The sequence below is a fragment of the Camelus ferus genome, chromosome 4, assembly GCF_009834535.1.
Source record: "Camelus ferus isolate YT-003-E chromosome 4, BCGSAC_Cfer_1.0, whole genome shotgun sequence".
In the NCBI taxonomy this organism is placed as follows: Eukaryota; Metazoa; Chordata; class Mammalia; order Artiodactyla; family Camelidae; genus Camelus; species Camelus ferus.
Window position 1 is genome coordinate 67,663,504 of NC_045699.1, and position 19,412 is coordinate 67,682,915.

At 51.8% G+C, this 19,412-nt stretch overlaps 2 protein-coding genes across 13 annotated transcripts in view; one reads left to right on the top strand and one right to left on the bottom strand.

Moving 5' to 3' along the window:
• Nucleotides 1–19,412, top strand: part of RALGPS1 (Ral GEF with PH domain and SH3 binding motif 1) — a 269,898-nt gene that overhangs the window by 131,425 nt on the left and 119,061 nt on the right. The window lies entirely within an intron of this gene.
• Nucleotides 13,167–19,412, bottom strand: part of ANGPTL2 (angiopoietin like 2) — a 33,948-nt gene continuing 27,702 nt past the window's right edge. The window contains exons 3-5 of the mRNA XM_032478482.1: nucleotides 19,184–19,377; nucleotides 17,183–17,453; nucleotides 13,167–14,915 (exon numbers count right to left, since the gene is read on the bottom strand). Of these exons, the coding sequence (XP_032334373.1) occupies nucleotides 14,716–14,915; nucleotides 17,183–17,453; nucleotides 19,184–19,377 (665 nt within the window). The 3' untranslated portion in view covers nucleotides 13,167–14,715. The remainder of the gene's footprint in view (nucleotides 14,916–17,182; nucleotides 17,454–19,183; nucleotides 19,378–19,412) is intronic.

Sequence of the window (19,412 nt, forward strand, 5' to 3'; positions counted from 1 at the left end):
TGGGCCTCAGCCAAAGGCAGACTGGACCAATACCATCTCCCCTTGCTAACCTGTGTCCCTTCTCATCAAACCAAGCGTATGTTCCCAGATCCCTCCCCTTCGGGTGAGTCCCCTACTCAGGCCACTGGCCAGAGGCCCCTTGGGTGTGACCACGATGGCTCTCATCAGGCCAAGGGACAGATCTGCACTTGCAGCGGGCACACAGTCTGCCCCAGGGCCCCTGGCCACTGAGTCTCTGGACAGAGGCAGCCCTCCTGGTCCTTGATCACCTCATCTCAGCTGCCTCTTCCTGGCAGGTGCTTCCGGAGGGGCTCTGTGAGGGCCTCTGTTCTCTGGCAAGATCCTCCTGCTTGCCTCTAAGTGAGCCCAGCTTCATTGCCTGCTCTGCTCCCTTTCGCCCTTTGAGGATTTCTCTCCTCTCTCATGCCAGTCAGACTGCATTTCTCATCCTTGCATCGGGACGACTCCTGACATCTACAAGTCAGATTAAAAGAACAGGAGCAGACTCCAGTGTGCTTTCTGTCCTTAGGATGGCTTGTGAGGTTTACCATGGGGGCCACCACGGTCTCCTTAAAAAGAATGAAGCAGGTTCCCACTCTGAGGCTCAGCTGGGCTGTCTGTCCTGAGGGCAGCTAGGGCCCTCCCTGCACCTCTGATTGCCATGGACAGACCCTGCCCAAATCCAGGTTGTGGTTTCAGTACTAGATTTCTCTTGAAAACCCAACCTGTCCTAGGGGTGGATTTGTTTATCAAAAGAGGAAGAGTTACATAATTCCTGGAAAGTGCAATATAGGAAAAAATGTCTGAAACCATTTCTTTTTCCCCTGGCAGAGTCCTCACTCTGGGTCTTTCCCTGGGGGAGAGGGAGTTATTCTCTGGAAGGGGAGGGACGTTAAGCCCAGCCTTGATATTTCCAGCTGCTTTGTTCGTTTGGTTCGTGCTTGAGACCTTGAGTGCTGCTTCAGCGATTTTTTGGCTCTAGTAGCAAGCATGGGTTTTATTTTCATAATGATTCTTTTAAACCTCTGTGGAAGGTTCTACACTAACGGGTTTCCTGGGACTATTCATATGCGTGTCTCTTTCTCACTGTAAAGGTACCCTCATGTCCTACTAGCCGTTGTTATTAACATTGTGGGCGTGTATTCCAGCTCCTTTCAATGCAAATTTCAGAGCCAGTTGGCTGCACTTTGGTGCACTGTTTCTCGTGAAACATAATTTAAAAAACACTCAGGGAAAAACCTACTACATTTAAAAAATAAGACTCTCTTTGTCTCAGAAAGTTTATTCCCATTTACTTCAAAGTGTAAAAATAGTGACGGGAAATGGTCAGGTCAGTTATTTGCAGCTTAATTTTATCTGATAGCAACTCCTTGTAAATACCCAGTTCAGATGGAAATGATAACAAAAGCAGGCAAAGAGCTGTGAAGAGTGGCTACAGCATTTATTTCTAAATAGCTTTATTGACTTAGAGGGTGTTTGGTTTTCACTACCTGTAATTACCTCCAGGAAATAGCTAAATAAAATTAGGAATGTAAAGGACTTTTTAAAAAAGGTCTAGAGCCTGATTCTAAAAGTAACTATAGGCAGTGTGGAAAATTGTGATCTCTCAAGGAACAAAAACTAGGCATTCTGACAGTTCTGAATAGTAAGAGAACATTTAGATTCTTGGTAAATTTACCCAGACTTCTAATATGTGAGGTAAATTTCTAGAACCTAAGCTATTCCTTCAAACAAGCAAATCCTTCCATTTTTAAAAAGCAAGGCTTTATTTTCAAGTATGAACTCTGAAGTTTAAAATAAAGGCAAGTTGTTTCCAAGTTCCAAGTATAAAATTAACAGACCTAAATCTAAAAGGACTTGCAAAAAAGAAGTGGTCATTGGTCAAAAAGAAGTGTTTATGCCGATCCCCCCAAACCCCCATAACAGCCAGGGAAGTGAGGGGCTAAGCCTGAGGGCAGCACGTGCCAGGACCTCTGCAGGGTGGATGTGTTCACTGCCGGGCATCAGACACCATTTCTGCCCTGGTGGAGCCCGGATCTGTTCACTGGCAATGAATAGGATACCATAAGTGAGCTGAGCACTGTGCAGGGAAAGACCAGGGAGCGAAGAAAGGGAGACCCATCCCAGACTGGGGGACTAGGGGAGAGTGTTCTGGAGGGAAGCCCTAAAAGATGAATAAGCTGGTGAAGAGGTGAGTTGTGAGCATCCCAGACAAAGACAGTGGCTTGTGCAAGAGCCCTGAAGTGAGGAAAAACATGTTTGTTGGAAAAACTGGCTGGAGAGTAGAGAATGAGGGGGAGGGTGTTGTGAGAAGCAGCTGGAGGGAAGGGAGGGGTGAGATCGCTTAGGGCCTAGACACTGGGAGTGGGGAGCTCCAACTTGGACCCCCATGAGCAGTAGGGGACCAGGAGGGTTTTAAGGGCGTAGCTGGCTTGGGTTTGCGTTGAACATGGGTCTCTTGGCCTGTAATTTGTGCGTAGCTTCGAGGAATAGGGAAGACTAGGTAGGGGACCACACAGAAGCCTGTGGTGCATCACTAGATTTCAGAAATTGTTAGTGGGGGAGGGAAAGCCCTTTTAAAACTAGTTCATTTTAGAGCAAAGCCTTGGAAAGACCTGAAAGAGTCGTCAGTGAGCGTGTCCCTCAAACCTGATGGAGACACATGGCGTTTCCCTGCACCTGGGCTTTCAGAATTAAGGCGTGCGTTGGAGCAGAGATGAAAGGGCACACACTCTTGATCCACCTCCAGAAGGCGGGAGGGGCTGAACTGGCAGATGCTGGCAGAACTTCTGCTTCCTAGAACTGAATCAGCATGGCTGTTGCTCCTTTGGTGGGGGCCACCGCCACCCCAGGATCAGAGTCTGGTGGCTCCCAAGGCAGGGTTACCACAGTGTTATCCAGCTGTCCCCAGGTTTGCCAGCATTAAGGGTAATCCTTTCCTTTAATGCCCAACTGAAAAAATTCCATTCCATATGCAGGAAATCCAGCCTTTTTTTCCTTCTGTTCCCCACCCCACGTGTTTCCAACAATCCCCAAGGAATACTCATTTGTTCCATGGATCCGTCCTGATTGTCGCATGGTGCCTCAGCCGGCTGTCTGGCCGCAAACCTCTGATGCCTCCCTCCAGTCATCTCCTGCTTTCCTGACCAATCTCTCCAGCTGGACCTCTGTGGAGCCAGGCTCCTCCTTCCTGAGCTGGGGAAGCACAGCTCAGGGCTGGATAAGGGGATGCCAGTGCCACAAAGAGAAGCTTAAGCCTGTGTTCTGAAACGCCTGCTTCTGGAGCCCAGGGCCATGACGCCCTTTCTCCTCTTTGCCCAATGGCCTGACCTACCGTCATCCCTCCATGGCCAGGGAGAGCCTTTGATCAGGTTTCCCCTTCCCCAAATTGAGGCATCCGCCCCCTCGGGGGCCCAGCAAGCAGGGAAAAGCTACCTTCTGACCCATCTGAAACATGCTTCTCAGTCAACAGAATAATCACAAAGACACAGTCCATCCTAAAGGAAGGAAACTTTTTCCATTATTTTGTTTGGTGATCAGCTGCATATGGTCTTAAACCTCTCAAATCTCTCCGTTCCAGAGGGAATTTTGCCTTTACTTTTGCAGTCTCAGGGTTTGTTACCTTAAAATTCGCATTTCTCTGGGACTTCTCAGTCTTGCTCCATTTTTACAAAAAGCCGGTGGATATCATTGAAATCCCTATTTTGTGAATGAAAAAAAAACCAAAAAACTTCTTACCATTTGACTTACGACTTACCAATGTCATATGCCAGATGAATACCCAATTTGACCCAAGACCTCATGCTTATGGCTGGGGTTCCACCCTTCCCTGACTTATGCATCCTCCATTTAATATCTCTGCCTCCATGGAGAGAAACAGTATGGGAGGAACACAGGCTGGGGAGAGGCTTATTTCCTTCATGCTTTGCTGCCCAGAGCTGAGCACCTTGCTGCATCCGTCCCTTCTGGGAAACAGGGAGGACTTGCAGTTAGCTTTTCTCTGGGTCAGATAATTTTGTCTGCAACATTGTAGACTGTACTTCAATTTTAAAAAAAAAAGGAAAAAGAAATTTTGTCTGATCCCCCAAAAGCGGATGAGAGCATGAGCCCATTTTGTGCAAGTGAAGGTACATTTTCATAGCAGGATCAGGATGACTGCTCCTCTTTGACCTCTAGTCTTTAGATTTCTAATTAGAAACTGACAATCATAATAATAGTGACAATAGCTCACATTTACTTTTTTATCACGCGGCAGGCACCACACCAAGCTTTACATATATTATCTCATTCAGTCCTCCCAACACTCCTTCCTCCGAGGGAGGCACTACTTTAAACTGATTTTATAGCTGCAGAAGCTAAATAAGACTTGTTAAAAGTTTCACCACTTACTAGTGCCATTTTCTAGGGTTGGGACCAGTGCTCAAACCTGGGTCTGATCCCAGTGCCCCAACCACTAACCTCAGAATATGCCATTTGTTCCTTCCAACAGGCCTTTACCCTCTGGGGAAACCAGGAGGGTGGGCTGAAGAGAGGAGTGTCTCCAGGGGCCTCCTGTCAGAACAGGGGCTCAAGATGGGAGACTGAGGGCCCTCCCAGGGTCAGCCAGTCCTAAAGAAGGGAAGGGTGAGGGGTGGAGGAAGGACTAGAGCTTCTCCATCCTCAGGACTAGCCTGGGGCCATTGGGATGACTCCTAGCACTACTTTGGAGAGAGAGTTAGGACAGTGGCCCTGAGAATCTGAAGGATTTCACGTGGTAGAGAGCTTCCAAGACGGTCCCCAGTGATCCCTGCCCTGTGCAATCCCTTCCTCTGCAGCATGGGCAGAACATATTGACTCGCTTCTAACAAACAGAGTATGACAGGAACAATGGAACGTCACCTCGGGACTTAGTTGGAGAAGACTGCTCTCTCTGCTGCGTGCTCCTCTCTTCTGACTCTCTCGTGGCTCACGCATCCTGGGAGAATCCAGCAGCTGTGTGTTTGGCAGTCCTGTGGAGAGGCCTGTGTGGCAAGGGTTTGGGGCCTGCCAATTACCATGTGAGTGAGTTCGGAAGCAGGTTCTGTCTAAGTGGAGCCCTCAGAGGAGACTGTGGCCCCGGCTAGGAGCTGGACTGCAAGTCTCAAGAGATACCCTGAGCCAGAGACACCCAGCTAAGACATATTCAAATTCCTGACCCTTGGAAACTGCAAGATGGCAAATGTTTATTGTTGTAAGAGGCTAAATCTGGGGGTACTTTGTCACACAGCAGTGGATAACTAGTGCACCACACCACCTTCATCACTTCCCCACATTTGTTACTTTGTTGCCCCATCCCTACTGAAACAAATCAGCTCTGAAATTCAACACACAAAAAACTGTCAGATTCTGGATGTTTAAAAGTAGAATTGAACTACATTAAGTTTACTCATTCACCCGTTGAACACGTTTTGTATAAACCCACCAAGTACAAGTAAGAGGCATTACAGAAACTGCAGGAAGCAAGAGGGCAAATCACTGCCCTCAAGGCCACAGGAGACTAACAGCTGGCACATGATTGAATCAGGAGCAGGTTGCAATGAGGCCAAAGAGTGGGAGCGGGAGAGAGAGGAATCAGGAAATTCCCAACCACCCCACATAGCAACCCACACCATGGTGGAGCAAGCAGGCAATTCCTGTATGTATTTTGGGTTTGCTTTGTTGACTGAAATGCAGAACTGTGACCCGCTCCCTTGTGGAGGTGGGGCCAACACAGAAAAAGGACGTAACTGTTATTGACAATCTCCTAGACACAACAGATGCCTCAGGCTGAACCTCAGACTTTAGAAAGGAGGCCTTAGGAAGGAAAGGACTCCTTTTATCTCTCTCTCTGATCTTCAGTCTCTCGGGTCTGGGTTCTAGTGATAGATGTCAAGGTATATACTCCTGGGCAGTGGGTGCCGAACTGCTGTCTAGAATAACGGATGAGTCTAGGAGCAAAAAGGGAGGAATTACTTCCTACCTGCCCTTGACGATTTATAGAGAGGACTCTATGATCCCATAAATCCAGGACAAGTCATCGACTGTAAGATTCCTTAGATGTGTGTTATTTTCTGTTTACTTCTGGGACACAATATAGCAGAGCAGTTAAGAGCAAGAGCCCTGGAGGCAAACTGCTTTCTTTCGTATCCTGACTCCACTACTAATTAGCTGAATAATCTTGGAAATATTATTTACTTTCTCTCTGCCTCCCTTCATTGTCTTTAAAATGGGAATAATCGCTGGATTTACCTTATGGGGTTGCTGTGAAGAGCAAATAAATCATTGCGTGCCATGCGCTGCAGATAATCCCCTGCATGGAGTAAACACTCAATAATTACCTGCCATCAGATATTTATCATCAAAAAAATTCCTTAATTAAAAAAAATGACTGTCAGATTGATCTCTGGGGCAGCAGGAAGTGCTGGGTCCCTCTCAGAAGCTGGTTTTGAGAGGAGGAAGTCCTCCAGGAAGAGCGGGTGGTTACCACTTTGAGAGGTGATGGAATCTTGCCCATCTGTGAGAAAGGAGGGTGCCTGAGGACTAAAGCCTGAAAGGTCTTAGGAGGTTACCCTCAGAGAGGCTGCACTGCCCTTCCTAAGTGTACATCGGGCTCAGGGTGTCAGGTGTCCAGAACTTCAGAGGCCCAGGAGTGCCTGTTCCGGGGGCAGGACCTCTGCTTCATGTGGCCAGAAAGCCTTGCTCAGGAGTGCCGTTCAGCTCCCACTCATCCTTCTAAAAACTTTTAAAACTACGGAAGTAGCACATTGTTTGCTGTAAAACTCATTCACACTAAAAAGTCTACCAAGTAAAGAGTGAAAGTCCCTGGCTCTCCCTCCTGCTTGGCGTGTATCCTTCCGGGCACTTTAATCCACACGTACAAGTATCTGTGCCTCATGTGGGGGTGTGCAAAGAGTCTTGTGCTTTTTAACCAAAATGAGAGTGGGTAAAGAGTTTGTTTTGCACCTTGCTTTTTACACTGAAAGTGTCGTGGGCATTGTTCAGTGGCAGCAAGTCCAGAACGCCTTCATTCTTCCCAGTGGCTCTGTGGCATCTCGGCCACGTGGGGCTTTGTGGGACGGTGCCTGGATGTGCACCGATCCGTTTGGCCCCAACTGATAAATGCCTAGGTTGTTTCTACTTTTTCCCTTGGACAGATGGTGCTGTTGAGAATATCTTTATACATGTATCTTTAGTCACCTGTCAGAGTAATTCTGAAACTGAGAGCTGGGAATGGAATTCTGGGCAAGACCAAAAATTTATATTTGGTGGCTGCTGCTGGAGGGCCCGCTGCAAGGTTGCAGTTCCACTCTCGCCAGCACGTGTGAGCCTGCCTGTCTTCTCCATGCTCACCAGTGCTATGTATTACCAGCCGTTTACTTACTATGAAATAACAGGTGAAAGATGGCCTCTGGCTTTAATACTCATTTCTCTACCTACTCATTTTTTGTGCTCTTAGCAAAGAAGCTGCTTCTTGCTTCAAGCACATACTCCCTGGGCCTGGGTCAGGCAGCCAGCCTTCTAGGCCCACCCCGCTGCTCAGCTGCCCCTGCTCCTGCCTCTGCATCCTGAACATCTGTCCTTAATCCGCCTCCCTGCATCCCCAGCACAGCCTTGTGCTGCTGCCGTGATCAGTGAGGAAAGGCTGGCTGACTGTCGGGTCCCCATGGAGAGGAGCTGACAGAAATGCATGCCCGGCACAGTCGCCTTGGGCTGGGTCAGCTTTCCGGGCTCCAAGGAGGCTGCGTGCTGCTTCTGATTCTTTCCCCAATTTGAGATGACTAGGGCATGGCTCCAGTCATATGGCTGCAGAAGGCAATTCTAATTCCATTCCTTCGTTAGCTACCCAGGCTCTGAGCCACTCCTAGCTCTGCTAAGTGTTGGGGCAATTGTGACCTGTCTACCCTTGCCCAAGGAGCTGTCCTCCCAACATGACATGTCCTTTAGCTTTTGGAGGGTACACGTGCTGCGGCAGCCAGGGAGGAAGCACCCCTTGACCTGCTCGTGAGTCAGATTTAATACAACCACGGCTGAGCAGGGGCAGGGACAGTCAGATGGCCCACTCACTTGGGAGGTGACGTACATAGAAGTGCGTTGGGAAGGCTATACAGGTGGGAGGGATTACCTGTGTCTGGGTTCCCATGTGTGGGCTGAGCCGGCCTAGGCCAGGATGCCCCCGTTCAGGAGAAATGGGAACACTTGAATGTTCTAGTGATGGTAGGGACCAAGGCCTGTGTCCACAAGGGCTGGAATCCCAGACTAGGGCTGGTTCAGGCCTGACAATGGGATCTGAGAGATGGGGTAAGCAAACCCCAGTCCTGCAGGCATGGAGATGGGAGATGAGCCTCCACAAAAGGGACCCAGTTACCAGATAGTGCAGGCCAAGGCTTGGACTAGGTAGAGTCGGTGCACGAGGTGACAGCCAGACCAGCCACAAGTGGGACACTTCTACCGCCAAAGGGTGGGGCTTAGTCTGCAGATAGGGGGACATGTGGCTTTCTTGTCGTACAAGAGGAAGGGAGAAAGGCAGGGCCCAGCCACTTTAGCCCTGACAAAGGATTGGAAACCCCAAGAAATTGTGAAATATTCTCCATTGCTGCCCCCTGTTGTTCTGTGCCCTCTGCTTGGAGACGGGGCCAACAGCCCTGGTCTTGCTTCCTGACATCCAGGGACCTACTGTCCATTGGCTGCTTCTGCACAGGCAGGCTGGCTGGCCACCTCACACACCTGCTTCTGTGGGAGCGGGCTCCATGCTGCCATGATTCTAGGAAGTGATGATGGAATGAGAGAGGAGCCTCAGTGGCTTCCTTTCATCCTTGGGGACAGCCGTCTAATCCTGCAGAGTCAGGAGCTCAGGAGTCGGACAGACTCGAGCTCAAATCCTGACTGTCCCAGGCTGCATGTTCTTGGGCAAGTCACTTACAACTCTGAGTCTCAATTTCTGTTACGTCAAAGGGAGGGTAATTGCAGAACCCACCCCTTTGGGTTTTTGTGAGTTTAGAGAGACACACATGGAAAGCGCCCACGCAGGGTGGATGGTATGAGTATTTCCCAGAGTGAATACTGCCCGGAAGAGCCCAGCAGTGGGGAACTTGTTGCTTCCTGTGTCCACAGAGATGATTGAGGAACCTGGCGTATCCAGGAAGGGCAGGAGGAGCCCCATCTGGGCACAGCCATGTGTCATGTTTAGTGACACAGCTGGGCCTGGAAGGGCTGGGTGTGCTTTCTGGGGTGGGGCAGGCGTCAGCTGGGGGAGCTGGGGAACATGATCTAACAAGTAGTGGGACAGAATCCATCTCGCTGGCCAAAGGTCGTCTCCAGAGAGGATGGGGACCAACCAGAGCTGATGTATATAGTCTAGACCTCTTTTTGGCTATAGACCCAGCCCTTGACCCCTCTTTCTCCAAGAACCCAGCTCTGCCCTGAGCCCAGTCAATAGGACTGAGGGGGACACACAGCCCCCAGCAGGCCAGTCGGGTCCTCTGGCTGGGAGTTAGCTGGAAAGGAGAAGGGCTTTGGGTCTTTGCTGGCACTCAAACCAGGAGGACATGTGAGCTCAGAAATTCCATGCTGGGAAAAGCAGATGGCTGCACAATGAGAAACAGAGAGACCTTGCAGGCAGGGGAAAGGGAAAGGGAAAGGGAAAGGAAAGGGAGAGAAGCTGAGAGAGCTGCTACCCTGCCCCTTGAAGGCCTTCCAGGCGGTTTCTGGTTCCTGGCCCTCGTGAGGCCCAGCTGCGTCCCTGCTCATGGACTCTGGGAGCTACCTCGTGTCCTTATGTAACCAGCTTATTCAGTGAGCTGGACTCAATCAGGTGTAAGAGGAAACCAACTTTATTTTTCCCTTGTGTCCTTTCCAGCCTACCCTGTGGATTAGTTCTTTTCCCAATTGACGCTGAGAACTTAACAGGCCCCTGAAGTCTCGCTGTTAACAGTCACGTGACTCCAGACTGTCCAGTGTAGTGATCAGGAGGCTGTACTCCTACAGCCCGGCCAGGCTGGAGGTCTGGGGCCGGGGAGGGTGCACAGTCAGCGTCTCCACTAGACCCCACAGTCCCACTGTCTCCCCAACTTGTCCACTGAGCTTTGTGGCCCCTGGGGTTGGAACAGGGGAGAGGGATGAGGGAGAGGTATGGGGTCCATCTGATGTGGTCGGTTCAGTGGGAACCCAGAGCTGGTGCCCTGTGGGGGTGCCAGGTGCCCAAAGTACCCACGCTCTGTCTTTTTCCCTTTCCTGTCTTTTCTTCCTCTTCCCTGCTGCTGCTTCACAATTTCCCTTCTGGGCACCTCTGACTCCGCCCCCTGATAGGATAATACTTCTCCTCCAACTGACCTCTTAGGACCTTTCCTTGGCTCCTGGGCTTCCTGCATTGCCCCCACCCCACCACCCAGGCTGCCCTCTGCCTCCTAGGAACCTGTGTCCTTTGCCTCCCCGCCGCTCCCAGGGCAGTGTCGTTTCTCACTGCCCTCTGCCGCTGGCCTGCAGACTTGAGGCATGAGTCAGATGGTAGTGCTCGCACTCAGCCATGCCAAGCTCTTAGAAGAGTCCCTTGAAGTTCTCACTTGATTTAGGGAGGGGGAGCACCTACCTTCCCTGTGGTGGCGGAGGGATGCCACAGGGATGACTCATCCCCAACCCCACGATGCTTTTTCAGCTCTCGTTACACGGGCTGCAGGTGGGCAGTCGGCTAATGCTGTAGAGCCAGTTTGGGGTCATCCCCTGCAGGGAGGGTCTTGCACCTTGTTCTAGAATATGGGGGCTCTCAGCAGCTATTATTTTGTCCTTAGCCTTTTGAGTCTCAGATAAAACTGAGGCAGAAAAGAGTGCCAGTTTAACATTCTGTTCCACTTAAAATGTCCCCTTTTTTATTTAGTCCAGTTCTCTGGCTCTCTCGTACTATAACCGAGAGTTTTTACTAGACTGTGTAAAACAAACGAGGCGCCCCTGGGAGATCAGGGAGGACCCCTTGAGCTCCCAGACAGGATCTGTGGATTATGAGCATCATTGATTCCCATTGCTGGTGTTTTCTGTAGTTCAAAGGTTTCTCTTTCAATCTTGCTCAAACTGGCAGGATTTGGGGGAAGGGGTCTTGTTCATCATCACTTGTTTGGGGAACATCTCTGTCTTCCTGACATGTTCCCCACATGAGCCCAGCAGGTGGGTGCCCTCCATCCACCAACGTATTGGCCCAAACTGGGGTACTGGGGTTTGGCTGGGGCAGGGGAGAGTCCGGGTTTCACTGGCTTCCTTCTGGGTCCACAGGTGCGCTAGCTGTGGAGACCTTAGTGGCAGCAGGAGCCCTATGACTGTAGGTCTTAAAAGTCACCGTGGGAGGGGAGAGGGGGAGTGTTGATGTGGGTTGTTCGGGCTGAGTGTACCTGGCTGGCTGCTGGCAGGTGAGTGACTCTCTGGGCACCAAGGCCCCGCACCTGACCACAGCCCTCATCTCCCATTCTCTTCTTCAATGCTGTTGGTTTGGTAAACTGCCTCCCTCCCCCCATTTCACTGTAGGGAGAGTGGGTTCCACATCTCTGATGGGCTTATTCCTTCCTCTCCTTCCATGTAGCCAGGGTACAATTTGACGAAGACTCAGGTTTGGGTCCTGGGGTGGGTGGGGGCTGGTGTCGTGCTCTGCTTTTGTTTGGTTCCCAGCTAGTTTAGAAAAAGGGCTACCTTCTCTTGTCCAGAGCTCTCTGCTTTGGGATTTGGACCCAAGACCAGTAACCGATAAGGTTGGGCCCTGTTTTCCTTTGCCTTCAATCCTTGCATCCCACACACCCCCACTCCAGATGTGTCGGGGTGGGGAGGGGTGGCTCTGGTCTGGGCCAAGGCTGAGATATTCTCACCTAATAGTGTCCAGATTCCACTGTGACCCCAAAAACTGCCTAGGAGTTTGGGAGAAGAGTTTGAGAACTCTTACTCAGTAGTGTCTGACTCCCAGAACCTTCTGAATTGATCCCTGCTGGGGCATTTTTACCAGCACTCTGGCTCCAAGCCTCACTTCTCCCCTTCTGTGAAGTGAAAGGAAAGTCCCTCCTTTACAGGCTGCTGTGAGGTCACCTGAGAAGACGTAAGTCCAATTCCAGGCACACAGAAGGCCCCAGGAAACGGCAGTCTCCCCGCACTGCAACTTTGTTGAAAAGGGCTCTCATAAGGCAACATCACCTGGTCATTAAAAAGAGGGATTGGTGAGTCCAAAGGTTTAAGTGCCTTTTAAATTTTGATGGATACATTGCCAAATTGCTCTTCAAAAATATTGAATCAATTTATACTTCCATCCAGAGTACACAGAGTACGTATTTCTCCATTCCCTTGTCAGCATGGAGACTGACATTTTTTCATCTTTGCCAATCCGCCGGGCACCATGTGATGGTTTGGGCTTGAGTTAACGGACCTCTCTGGTGATTCTTGAGCTTGGCCTCTTTTCTTGTGTACTGGCCATTTGTGAGTCTTCTGATGTGTTTGTGTACTTAAGTTTTCTATAACAGTGTATCTTTCTTCTTAATTTGAAAGAGTACTTGGTGTAGCATGATTGTTATTCCTATATTTTTCTCTTGTTTAATATTTCCCTTTTAATCTTGGTCGTGTTTTGTTTTATTCCATTTTTCATAGGGCAAAAAAAAAAAAGGAATTTTCTTTAGTCAAAATCCCTTAGTCTTTTCCTTAATGGTTTTGGGGCTTCCTGTCAGGCCTAGAGACACCTTCCCAATCCACAGATCAGTTTTACAGGAGGGTGGTTCTGGCAACTAGTGTGGAAGTCAGATTGGAATGAGGGCTCCTGGTCTGGTGAGGGGCAGCCTGTTGTCGTAGTCGAGGGGAGAGGGGAGGAGAGCCTGCACCAGGGCAGGAAAGAGGGCTTGTGTGGAGGGATGGGTTGCCCTTGGCAAGGGGCTGGGAGGAGTCCTTGTTTCTGACCCGAGCAATTGAGTAGATGGTGCCATTTGGTGAAATGGGACCAGATGTGGGGGAAGGTGCTTCAGGTGTTGACTGCACTGCCTGTGTCCAATGGAGACGCAGGACTCCTGAGGGCACATATGGAAACCAGAGATAGGGAGAGTACGATTACATGATTTTGGTGGATGCCCCTGGTGCTGAATCTCTTGGTTTTACTCAAAAGCTCTGACATCGAGGGTCCCAGGAAGGCATTCTAAAACAATAATACACAGCGTAGATACATCCAAATCGCACTGATGGCTTTTATTGCAGATTTGTGTCATTACAAGGATAATCTGGGAATATATTAAAAAAAAAAACCCTCCCTTTTATATACACAAAACGTGCTACATGGTACACTTTGTGAGACTGCTGAGGTAATAGGCACACACCCAGACGCGGACAGTACCGAACGTTCCGACATCTAGCACACCCCGACCCGCGTGCCCTCTGCGGAGGGTCTTACCTTCTTGGTCATCCCTTGCTCCCTGCTTGGCAAGAGTCCCGGTAGTACTGCCCCTGACACACTTCGTGGCCAACAGGACTCAGAGAGCCACTGCGCTGCAACGCACCAACCAAGGGATCCGTGGCCCCTGGTTATTCAGTAACTCAGGACAAGTGGCCAGTCCTCATTTTTATGGCACCTGTTCTCAGGGAAAGTGTAGTTTGGAAACAAAATATGGACTCTAGTCGGCCTGAGAACATGGGACTTTTGGTCTGTAGCCACTTGGGGCCCCCAATGATTGGATTATGACTTTGCTTCAATTGAATATCTGCTGGCAAGGTGGGTAATTATTTCTGTGAAGGTTAAAACGACAGGTAGGCTAAAGTATGAATGAAAATACAAGACTGCGAATACCGTTATCTATGTGGCAGGCCTTTCAGGCCTGACTTCCCCTTTCCTGACTAGAAACACGGAGTCCAGACTGTTTCCTACTCGGGGACTAAGGGATCTTGCCTGGAGGGAAAGCACAGGGGGACAGAAGAGGTCAGGAGTAAGTAGGCAAGGAGTAGAGAAGAGTGGAAAAGGTGCCTGGACAACAGTGGCCTGGGACTGATGCACAGAAGGCACTTAGCAAATGGCACCGATGAATGGGTAGGTGGGTGGGTGGGTATCAAAATGGACGGGGACGTGGAGTCTGAAATTTGATTAGGTGCCAAAAGGGGATCCTAAGCAAGGAAGTTGGGACCCCCTCTGTGAGAGGGTAGCACTGTGGACGTTCCTGGAAGAATCCAGGCATGTGGAAGCCAAGGATTATTCTTTGAGTTGGAGCTACACAGGCTGTGACCTGCTCTTGGGCTCAAGTAGTGCAACATCAATGAAACGCTCTTCTCCTAAGAGCAGAGCGCTTGTCAACAGCCTCAGCATCCGAGAACTGAGTCTACGTGTGTTAGGTGTATAAGGCAAACCTGTATATGTATCTAGATGTACGATGTGTGTGTGTATCTGAATGCATATGCGTGTGGTACACACGCAAGTGCACAAGGTCGGCTCACACACGTGTATATCATGAAGGTATTTTGCAGTTGTGTTTTTATTGTAGGGACTTAATTTATTTAAGGGAAGACTTGACTGCAGTCCTGTCCTGTCTGAGAACACGAGGGGCTGTCTGATGTTAAGAAAGTAGTAGGGACAGAGAATACCGTTTCGATTCAGTTCTGTTATCTGTCGCAGTGACTTGGGAAGAGTCCAGCGTCCCAGTCCTCCCGGCCCCAAGGTGACCCAGTGAGGAGGTGCTCTGTGTGCTGGGGCCAGCACAGCCACGAGCGGTCAGGCGGGGAGCCGGCCTAGTGGAAGGTGTTGGGGTTGGGCCGGATCATCATCACCACTTTCTTGAGCGAGTAGGAGCCCCCTCGGAACTCAGCCCAGTAGACTCCGTCCTGGTAGCGGCTCCGGTAGTGGCCCCCACGGTACCAGACGCCATTGAGGTTGGAGTGGGCACAGGCGTTATACCACCAGCCGCCCTTCTGGTAGTGGGCACAGTTTCCTTCAGGAGAGAAAGAGCAAGAAGGTCTCAGGGAGGAGGCTTTACCCAAATCTGCCGTTTGCTCGGGGACTTCAGTGGGACCCCCCCCCCCTCTGGGGACATTTGAACAAGAATGCTTGGGAGGGGACGGGGCTTCAGACCTGCTCAGATCTGCCTTCTGCCTAGTGAGCTGTGTGATCTTGGGCAAGTGACTTAACCTCGTGGAGCCACCGAATTCTCATGGTAAAATAAGGATGAGTGTGGTGCCTCCCAGGACCACCGTGGGAACTGAGCGAGGGTGCCTGCTCGCCCAGGGCTTACTGCAAATGGAGCACGCAGGGAGGACTCCACACCCCAGGCTTGAGCAGAAAACGGAAGTGACCTGAGGTGGGCTGGGGGAGAGGGCCAAAGGGTTTTTTTAGGAATTTTTTTTAAAGAGTTGGAAGTATTAGATCAAGAGTCTTTATAGAATTACAAAGGAAATGTTTAAGATGAAATGTTCCTCTATTCCTCCCCAGTCTGTATTCCAGCCAAAAAAATTTTTTTTCACAGAAGAAAGATATTTTCATGAAGTTTTTGGCACTATCTTATCATGCTGGATTTTGCTGCCAAGGACAAGCAGTTCAGAACAACAGTAAAAGTGTGGGCAAGGCATTGCCCTTCCCAGGAAGGGGGGCCGGGCATTGTCAGGCCTAGAGAGGGACCCCACTCAGGGCAAGGGCTGGCCCAGTCAAGTTTGTGGCTTTGGGAGCGGGTGTTGGGATGAGGTGAGGAGGGAGCAGGCGGCTGAGGCAGAAAGCCGAGAGGAGAAGGCCCAGGCACCCCAGAGCCCCGGCAGCCCAGGTTTTCTCTGAGTTTTCCTCCGGCTCCACTGGGCCATGCCCTGAGGCCACACGGTCCAAGCGGCAGAGCCCTCGGCACACCAGTCGGCCTCCTGTCGGCCAGAGACGGGGAGCTCACTTCCTTGCCGTCCCCTGACCGTGCTGCCGGACAGGCCCAACAGTTGGGGTCACAGAGCAGTCTTCTCCTTGCTCCCCATAAGGGCCCTCAAGAAATGCGGTGCCAGCCCCTGTATCCCCTGTGTCTGAGCAGCTCTGAGGGTCGTCTTTCAGCCCTGCTCTTCTTGAAGCTTTGGCAGCCCTGGCCTGAGAAGACTCAGGGCTTCCTCAGGAGACCCTTCAGCAGGGTCAGTTCCGTGCCAGTGAGGAAGTAGAGGGGTCAGCATTTCCCCCGGTGTTGTGAGAACAGTCTGCTGGAGTGCAGCCGCCATGGGGGCCTGGAGTGGGGACCTCCCCGCCCCATGTAGGCAGCTGAGCTTGCCTGAACTGCAGGGACAGTCAGTCCTCGGAGGGCAGGGAGTGGCCTTCATATTTGGGCAGCTGGAGCAGAAGGGGCCAAGCTTGCCCCTGAGAACAGACAGCCTTGCCCTGGAGGAGGAGTCAGCCCCTCACGGAGGAGCTGGGCCTCACTGCCACCCACCAGTGGGGGCCCAGGGACCCTCATCTCAAGGAATTGGTGTGGAGCCTTGCGATGCATTAGCTGTTGTGGGGGTTCATGTCTGGACTCAGGGCTGGACTGTCTGTGCTTCTTATAATTTTCTATTTTATCCTTTTTTTGATCTAATAAGGACCTGGATTTGAGACATATGACCTTGGGCAGATCACTTGGTCTCTCCTACCTGGCTTCCTCTCAGTAGCTCCCCTCCAGCACTGCATTAACAGTACCTGCTAGTGACTAAGTATACAGAGAGCCGCTTGGATCGGGCTCCGACTCTGCCAAGTCCCAGACAAAGCACGTCAGGCACATGCTCTCTGACCTTCTCACCCCCCTGCTAGGTAGATAGTGTCCTTATTTCCAGAAGTGGAAACAGGCTCAGAGAGATTGAGCAGCATGCCCAGCATGGAGGCACATAGGAAGTGGGGCCAGCATTGGTACCCAGGGTGTATGGCCTGGAGCCCGCAGGGACATGTCGCCTTGATATCTGGTGCCTCAGGCAGAGAGTGATGCGGGTGCACAGCCCAGCATGAGGTCCAGCTTGGCCCAGAGTGGCCCTCCTACGTGTAATTTGTGCCCCTCTTTACCTTCTCCTGTTTGTAAATGCCACTTTGACCCAGGCTTGTGAAGGGGATCTGTGGGCAGAGGGCAGAGGCGTGGACCTTCAGGGGACGGCAGCAAGGCTGGGCAGCTGGGCCTGGGATCTGCCTATTCTCAGGCCCGGGAGTCAGAGGCTTGGCTTTTGTTGAGCTCTCTCCCTGCCCTGCAGCTGGGCTTGACCCCGCTGGCCCTACCTGTGTAGACGTCGTGGTCCCTGTCCAGGGTGGTGAACTGCTTGCCGTTGTGCCAGGTGAAGGAGTCGCCGGCGTTGCCATGGTAGCGCCCCAGCCGCAGCTTGTAATACTCGCTCTCAGGCTCCAGGCGGAAGCTGGCGTATTCTGCAAAGACCTTGCGGCCAGACCAGTCCTCCATGGTCACCAGCAGTTTGTAGTTGCCCTGGTTCGTCAGCCAGTAAATGTTCTCCAGGCCCAGCCAGTATTCGCCGTCAATGTTCCCAAACCCTTGCTGGGGAAAAGGCAGGCGAGCGTTAGTAAGGGATGGGCAGGGCGCTCCGCCAGCAGGGCCCGGCCGTTGGCTGCTCAGGGCCGCATGGAGGGGCCTGGAAACCGGCAGAGCCTAAGGCCAGCCTGGGTTTAGTTCCCCACTTCCCACCTGTGACTTGTTGAGTCATCTTGCCTGTCTGAGCCTCAGTCATGCATCACTCAAGACTATTTAGAGAGTGCCCGCTGTGTGCGAGGCATTGTGTGAACACAGGGGACACTCTGTTTCCTTCCCCGCAGGGTTGCCAGACGACACACGCATATGGTAAATTGAGAGCCTAGCACACTACATGAGTTCCTCGGACAAATCCCTTAGCTCCTCTGAGCTTCTGTTCCCTTCTCTGGGGATGGGCTGTGTGTGAGGGTCCCATGTAAACTAATGGTGTGACAGATGTGCGCTGTGACAAATGCATGCCACATGCACCTGGGCGCCCTCCTAGCTCTAAAATTCAGGTTTATTATCGTTATTATATGTAGTTTTGGGAGTCATCAGCCAAGTGGTGGCCATTTGAAGTCTTGAAAATAGGTGGACTCATTAATGATCATAATAGCTAGTGTTTAGAGAGTTCTTGCGACATACTGGCACTGTCATCAGAACTTCCCATAGGTTATTTTGTTAATCTTCATGCCAACTCTGTGAGCTGAGTTCTGTGATTATCTCCCTAGAATGGGTGAACTGAGGCCCAGGTCACACAGCACGTGAGGGTGAGCCGGGATTGAGTCAAGAACCCAGACTTAACTGCTGTGCCTACTGCTCTGAGGACAAGAATGTGTAAAGGAGGCGAAAGGAGTTGAGGTGTGAGGCTTCAGGAACCTCACAGCTAGGAGGCAGAGGAGAAGGAGGAGAAAGCAAAGGCACAGGCTGGTCTGGAGGCGGGTGGGAGGGCAGGCAGGACAGGCGCGGGGCATGGCTGAGCCACGTGTGGGGGTCGTGGTCCAGGTAGTTTGTAGGTTTTGCAGGTGTCAGAGGCCACTTCCTGTCTGTGCAGCCTTTTCATCTGTACACGGGGTCCACACCGGCCTCTCCCTCCCAGGGTTGGCTTGGGAGTAAAGGAGGCAATGAAGGGCAGTGCCCAGCGGGGTGCCTGGTGTGGGGGTGGTGGGGGGCATCAGCAGACTGAGCTGCCCTTGCCGTCCTTAGTGCCACCTCTTTGTCCAGAGGAGGGAGGTGGGTGTGGGGCTGAACCCTCACAGCCTTTCCTCCCACAAGGGCGAGCCTTCAACTCCCTGGGAACTGGGAGCCCAGAGGATGAGCCCTGGAATTAGGACCCACGTGCTCCTGCAGTTCCCTGCAACAGGCCATGTGGAGGATTCTCCCAGGGCCTGGGAGCCTTGGGACTTGCCCCTTCTGGGCTGTGAGAACAGGTCTTCCCCTTGGGAGCCCCAGCTGGGAGTAAGATGCTCCCCACACCTAGGCTGGGTGAGGGGCTGCTGCTCCCCAGCATTTCTAAATTCCCACCCCACCCCATCTGGGGGGCATTTGTGGTCTGGACTCCTCACTCTCCTGCTGCAGTTGGTGAGGGGCAGGGAAGGAGCTGCTGGTCCTCACCACCCTGGCGGGTTTGCAGAAATGGAGTGTCCTCCTCCCTTGGGTGTTTCTAGTTTGGGCCACACAGGTCCTGACAGGCAACACGTACCTTCCCTCTGAGGGCCCTGCACTGACTGGTCAGGCCTCTCGGGGAGGGTGGTCCTCACCTTGTAGGTCTCCCAGTTCCTGAAGAAGTTGACGGAGCCATCCAGGCGCCTCTGGATGACGGTCCAGCCCCCGGGGTCGTGTCTCTGGTCGCACCACACCTGCATGAGGCGGTTGGTGTTCTCTGGCTTCACCAGGTAGATGGAGCTGGTGTCGTGGCCATCCTCCAGGGCCTGCAGGCAGTCTCTCCACGGGCCTGGGGACACAGGTGTGCACGCGTCACAGACCTCC